Below are 7,476 nucleotides of genomic sequence, written 5' to 3' on the forward strand. Positions count from 1 at the left end.
ACATTTACGCTTTGAAATGAATCTTATCTTAATGGTCCAGGAATGTGAAGCACTTTGAAGGTTTAATTAACGTAATTAAAACAGACGTAGAATTTATTGACAACAGATGTCAGCACTTGACTGCATCGTCTCGTCTGTCGTCTGTTTAACATATTTTTGTCCAGGTGGTGTTTTGTTGACTTAAAAGATAAATTATTTCATTTTTCGCATATTCATGCAATAATATTACTATAATAAGTTCATTTTTGCTATAATAAGTTTATTTAGCTATAATAAGTCAACGTGAGACATGACAAAACGCATGAGACTAGTTGCCAACTATACCGCACAAAAAAAACCGCACAAATAAAAATTGCATTAAAAAATCGCACAAAAAAAGACCGCATAAAAACAGGTTTGACTGTATTGTCAATTGCTGGAGTGCGCATGCCCAAGAAGAAGACGTCAAGAGGCACGGGTTCGAATTTCAAATCATGTTCCTTTTTAATTTGCATTCTATCGGAAATTTGCCATTACCTGAAGAAGAACCATTTAGGGTTTGAAAACGTTTGTAAAGAACTGTTTTTTCATTTTTTTTGTTGTTTTTGGAGTTCATACCAGTAACAGGCTTGGAGCTTTTTAATATAATTTTAAGATTGTCAAATATGTGGTTTGGAAAAAGTATATCAAATACAAACCCTGAGATATAAATGAAAGTTTATGGAAAAAAGAAAACACAACAAAGTATAGCATAAAATATTTATTTGCAAAACTCATATGTATATTTTTCTGCTTCTGAATATTCTTTATAACCCCAATCTGCACTGTAAACATTTCACCTGTAGAGATTCTTGGTGTAATTAAATTTTTATAGTTTTACTTACAACTACTTTACAATATATTTTTAATCTGAAGAATTAACTATAGTTTTCAGTTTATGAGAATTTTGTAAATCCATGAAAATACACCTTACATTGGTAAAGTAAATTTTTCTGTAGAGCGAAAAACATACAATGTGGTCAAAATTGTTGATTTTTAGGTTTCAACACACCAAATGTTTCTAATAATGTTTGAAATTTGTCTGTATATACCCTCCTATATACTCTTAGTCCAGTGATTCTGAACTACTCTTGTGGCACTTTAGTGTGCCACGAGATTTTTTAAGTGTGCTGCCACTGGAAATACCCACACATAAGCAACGTCAAAAATAGTTCAATCGGTTCTATTTTCCCTAGGAAGATAGAACTGATTGAACTATTTGTTTGACTGGTAATGATTATTTATGCAGATATAAAATTATTAATAAATCAGTTTTTTTGTTTTGTCAATAAATTAATGAATTATATCAGCATAATAAACAGTGTTGCTTTACAAAATTTGTTTGATGTTTTGAAAAAGTAAAAACAAGCAAATGGTATATATGTGAAATGATAAGAAAAAATTAGATAAATAATTTTAAAATAAAAAATACTTATTGATTTTCGTTTATAAAAATATTTCTTATGTATTAAGGGCCCATCGATCAGAAACGTGTCCAACCAAACTACACAGAGAACAACACGGACGACCTTCGATTACTGAACTTGATGAAGATTTTTTTCTGTCTGAATGACATTATTGTTAATTAGTATGTAATATAAGTTGTTATAATTAAATTGAAAAGCTTATTTCTAGATATTTAATTCATAATATATTTGAATATATAAATATATACATAAAACATTAAAAAAATATATTTTACATATTTATAATTTAATTTAATTTGAATTTTATGAAAAAATTTAATTGGCTCAATGTGAATGCAACGTGTGTAATGTTTGAGAAGGAAAGTCTATATATGTTATATAAATATATATATATATATATATATGTATTTGAGGTGGCTGCAAAATTTAAAAATTCATTAAGTATTTCTGATGTGACAGAAAGAATACTTTGATAGAATATGCCATTTGAATTAATGTAATGCTTTTCAAAGAAACTTTTGCATTCACCTTATATATTTTATATAAAATATAACTAATGAATTAACTATGTGATTATTAACCAAATTAATTGCAAATATAATGATGCAAATAAATACTGCCCAAGAAAAGATTTGTGATGTATAAAAACCAAAGATCTACTCGAATTTATTTATTTCATGGGATAATATACAGTATAGATTGTCATATACAATGATGATGATAATTTATTTTCTAAACATTCTATTATTCTACAGTATTAAGAAAATTTAAAGCTTAAAAAAGCTGAAATTTCAGAATTAATTTTAAAATTGGACCAAGTAGTTGTAAATAGTAGGAATAAAACAAATTATAAATTTAAATTAGGTACAGTAATAACTAGCAATAATTTAATGAGAAAATATATTATTAAAATTTAACAGAAAATATTTACAAATTAAACATTTTTTTTTATTATTAAAAATTATATGTATATACTATATTTTAGAAATGTTTTCATTATGATTTAAATATAAAGTATGTTGTGTATTTTAAGTATGTTTTTAATTATTATGAATTTATTTATTATTTTCCTTAAATATAACAAAAATATAGTTAATAAAAGTGCATAGCGAGGTTGTTGCACAAGGTAGTGCTTTAAAATAGAAATGTCATTATTAATAAAATATATAAGTTTTTTTTTTTGTTGAATTTTGTGTATTAAATATTGTATGATAAAATTATTTTAATGAAGTATTTTGTATTTAAAACTGAATAATTTTTTAGTTTTTGTTGGAAAATATGCTACAGGATGCTCATAAAAGAATTATTTAAAAAAAGTTCACACTGAGAAATATTTATACAAAACAAAAATTTCAAAATGTTGGTTTACATTTTTACAAATGTAAATTTTACATAAATCTTATTTATAATTTGAATTAGTATTCTGTATTCAAAACTAGCTTAAAATTACTAAAAAGTAACTGACGTTGCGTTGTAAACCAGGAATTATTTATTATATAGGTATTTTTTTTTTTATATTTAAGTTTTCTTCAAACAGATTTCAAATAACACAATTTAAAAACAGAATCAATTTAAAAAATTCTTCCTTCAAATCTATTCCAAGTTAGTATCTTCAGTACTACTACTTTTTTTAAAAATTTATTTTAATACTTTATTGTTTTCCATTTTTAAATTATATCTTTTGAATCTTAACTGAAGAAGGCTTAAATAAACTAGAAATATTTATATCATAATAATAATTTCTGACTTTAAAAGGAAATATATTTTATTAATTTCCTTAGAATCTCATAAAACTTTAATGATCTAAAATTATAATAAAGCAATCATACATTTTAAATATCTCATATTATAAATAGGAACAGATTGTTATTAATAAAATCAGAAAAATTTGTATTAGTAAATTACTTTATTTGTGAATATAATTGAAGAGGTTAGATTGTATGGAGATAGCAACTTGTTTTTACAAAGTTATGTTTAAAGTTGTAGAAAGTCGTATTGATGATGATAATAATTTCCATGATAATATAGTTTATTTAAAATATTTTTAATATATTTATTTATAGTGTAATAATTTAAATTATTGTTAATTTATCTATTGCAAAGAATCAGTTTTTGTTAGGAAAGATTAAAAGATGTGTATTTTTAAAAATTATTATTAATTTATATACTATTTTACATGTTTGTGCTGTTTTTATATCCAATTTCACTACTGTTTTTAATATTTTAATTTATTTTTATAAAAGAAAGAAAAATAGTATACATTTCAAACGTGAAACTTATAAATAATTATAAAAATTAAGAAATTTTCGTTAATTTTAATTAAAATAGTAAATAAAATTCAGGCAGTTTTTTTTTCCTGTTGCAATTTGTCCCTAGAGGCCGGACAAATAGATCTGAACTGTTTGCTCTTAATTGACCAATTGTAATGGGATTACAGGTGAGATGATCAAATATGATAGGAAAGAATGAGTTTTTTCCTGCCTTATTTTATTATTTCACTTGTAATCCCATCAATTCTAAGCTTTGTATTAATCTTAAGCTTTTTCTAAATTGTTTTTTCAACTTCCCGCAAACTGTCATTTTCAATTTTTGTTCTTGGTAGTGGTACAAACTCTTTCTCAATTGTTTTCAACTCTTTATTTACAGTTGTTAATAAAAATGGCTTTCAGGTGTATTTTATAAGATTCAGAACAATTCTGTAGTTTTTTGGTTTTTGTGAGATTTTTTTTCATTATTAAATGGGTCCTCATTATCATTTTACTTGAAAAATATCTGCTTTAATTACAATGTTTTAAAAATATTTTTAACCATTTCAACCATTTAATCATGGGGGTTTTAAGACCAAAGTTGGTCTTAAATTCTCCATAAATTTCTGTGTGTTCATTGTTCCTCAAGTCATTTAGTTTTATACATAATAATTATTTTATTTTTTAAATTTCGTTACAATCTATTGTCTGTTGCTAGCATTTCTTAATTATATCTTTTAATTTTTAATGTATTTTTTTCTTGTGGATTATCATTAAACTCTCTTGGAAATTCATTTTTTTTTTTTATGTAGGATAATGTGATCAATGCTATTATTCTTCTTTTTCTTTAACTGTTTAGGATTAGGCACTTTATAGCCTGTTCATAATTATCAGTGTGGTTAGCATTTCCATTTTCTCCTTAGATATTCTCAATTTCTTTTTCCTTTTGCTTTATACTCTACATACTACGTACTATCAGCTGTGGTAGCCTATTTTTGTTCATTCTATCAATGTGGCCATCCATTTCTGATATAGAGGAATAACAGATATGACAATCTATCAAGAATACCATGCTATTTTAAACACTTTAATTTAATTAAAAAGTAATAAAAGTTTTAAATTTAATTAGTCCTTAACAGCAGTACTTTAGTTAGACATTAATAGTTGATCAAGTGCTTTTATTAAATTTCTGATTTTTCCTGAAAATTTTTCATAATCTGTTTCTAATATTATTTTCTGTCAGTGTTGTTATGTCTTTTCTTATGAAATGATCTCAGTGAGTTTTCTTTACAATTTAATTTTGTTGAAACTTATCATAAAATGTCTTCATTTATTAAATTCTCAAGCTATCAAGTTGTTTTAGTTATCATCAAATTTATACACATTAATTTACTTTATGCTTTTATGTGATATATTAATTCAGCCTTGAAGTAACAACTTTCTAAAAAATGAAGTTAATTGTAATTATTTGCTCTAAATTTAATTTCAGTCTATATTTATTACTGTTAAATTTATCAATAAAGTATAAATCCATTCTATCTTCTAAGATCATCATCAGTATATCTGCTATATAAATAAATATAACTCATATATTTTTATAAGATGATAATCTTAATAACATTTACTAGAATATCTGTAAGATCTCTGCTAATTGGGCTTTCTGTATTTCTTTATAATATTTATTTTTATTCATAAATTAGAGCTTTTACTGCTATTTTCATGCAGTTATAATTATTTTAAAATGTCTTTGTGCACTATTTAATTTTTCTAAATCATTCATTAAAATATTGATGAAAGAGATCATGATAGATACAATTGTCTGGTGTTTAAATAGTTCTGTATGGCTGACTGGAAGATTGACCAATTGTTTGTTATGGATTATTTACTGTGATATGAAATTTAGTTATTTAGCAGGTACATTTTTTTATGTAATTGTCTCAAGAATCATTATATATATCTTCATTTTGTAAGTGAAAAAATTACATTGTTGATTTTAATGACTGCTTTAAGAAATATTTATTAAATGTAAATTTCTAATTTATTGCAACTATTTTTTTGAAACCTTGCAAATTTGTAGCCTTTCTTACTCATGAAAATACAACGAAAGTTTCCTAAACACATCAGATATGCGAGTGTGATAGATCATATATGATGTTATCCTCACACTATAGTTTAGGAATGCATTTTCCTCATTTTATTAGTTATCATTCAAAATGGCAGTCTGTTCGTATTTTTCATCAGATGCTCGCCCTCTGGTGTTTAAAAACAAAAGTATTTTATCTGAGTCGTTTGATTCATTCTTGTGTATTATCAGCAGTAAAGACGAATAGCAATAGAAAAAGCAAAGCTTTCTGTTGTGTTCCAACTTGAAATTTCAAAGCTTTACGGGGGAGCCTAATATAAGTTTTTGTCTAGTCTCACATGACAAACAGATGATTATTCAAAAATCGGTCGGTTATATTTATGAGCGTCTCTGAATTCTGAAAGAGTGGATTAGACTGTTAAGAATTGGCAGTTTCCTGATTGTCCAGCTTCACACAAAGTTATGCTGTCAATTTTAAAGCATATTTTCTTAAAATTTAAATTGCCAGTAATTTTGTGTTGGGGTCAGACTTAAGCATTTTGAAGCCCTAAACTGAACTTTGTAAGGCCCTAAGGCCCCTTACCAACCCTTTGCAATTTTAGAAGTCAATCATAAAAAGAAAAGATGGAAGAAAATGATGTGAGGTTTCACTAGTCTTATGTTTTATAACTGAATTTAATTAAGTTTTTATACCCATTCCATTAAAAATTTTTGTTTAAATTGGTTTTATCAACTTTTTAAAAAAAGATCTTATGTTAATTCTTAGAGAAAAATTACTGAAATATTACACAAAATAAAAAGTATATTTTGTTGGTTTGTAAAAAAGTATTTATTACAAAATTTGACTTCAATTTTCTTTCTTGTATAAATGTTTGAGGTCTTTTGAAAGTCGAGGCCCTAAGCAACAACTTACATAGCTTTTTACTTGTAAATCCGGCCCTGATAGGAGGGATGTCAAAGCTGATGGTTTTTAACACAGAGTACAAATATGTATAGAACGATCTCTCTCATTTGTTTGGATACTACATAATGACGTGTCCCGTTAGCGATAATTGTTCTCCTTCTATAAAATTTAGATAAATAGCTACAAGCAGCATATATCATTATATCAGACAGTAATATATGATTAATTTTACATTACTTGTTACAAATGACCCAGATATAGTAGCCATTTTGTAAAAATGCAGCACCCTCTATAGTTCATGAAAAATGCGAATACATTATACATTTGATTTTGTTCGATTTGAAAAATAATAATTTACCCATGAGAAAATAATAATCGTAAGGAGAAATGTTATGTGTTACCATTTTTACGTTCTTCCACTGTCATGATGCCAATATTCAATTTAAATAAATAATTCTGAATAAGGACATGTACCAGTACATTCATCTTGGATACTGTCATTTATGTTTTCAATATGTCAGTCATCATACAAACCATCTTGTCAATATGGTTAGGATGATGAGATACCATTTATTAGCTGATGATGATGATTAGTTTAGGAACAATTTTTTGAGAAACAGTGAAGCAATGTTGAGTTAAGGAAAAATTTATGATATGATTATTATGGTGGGATTTCAATAAAACATCCTCTTGTTATGTCAAACTAGCTTTATAAAAGTAATCAAAAAATTTCAATACATAATTTACAAAATTTTTACATAACAATAGTAATTAAAAATTTGTTTTTAATAATTTAAT

At 25.2% G+C, this 7,476-nt stretch overlaps 1 protein-coding gene across 2 annotated transcripts in view; it reads left to right on the forward strand.

Annotated features, from left to right (window-relative positions):
• LOC136990725 (clavesin-2-like) overlaps positions 1-1,812 on the forward strand; it is a 34,061-nt gene extending 32,249 nt beyond the window's left edge. For both annotated transcript variants that reach the window (XM_067289150.1, XM_067289159.1), the window contains exon 8: positions 1,492-1,812. In XM_067289150.1, the coding sequence (XP_067145251.1) occupies positions 1,492-1,591 (100 nt within the window). In that variant the 3' untranslated portion in view covers positions 1,592-1,812. The remainder of the gene's footprint in view (positions 1-1,491) is intronic.
• The last annotated feature ends 5,664 nt before the right edge of the window (positions 1,813-7,476 follow it).

Source organism: Centruroides vittatus, unplaced genomic scaffold (genome assembly GCF_030686945.1).
Source record: "Centruroides vittatus isolate TY-2023 unplaced genomic scaffold, ASM3068694v2 contig_1031, whole genome shotgun sequence".
NCBI classification, from domain to species: Eukaryota; Metazoa; Arthropoda; class Arachnida; order Scorpiones; family Buthidae; genus Centruroides; species Centruroides vittatus.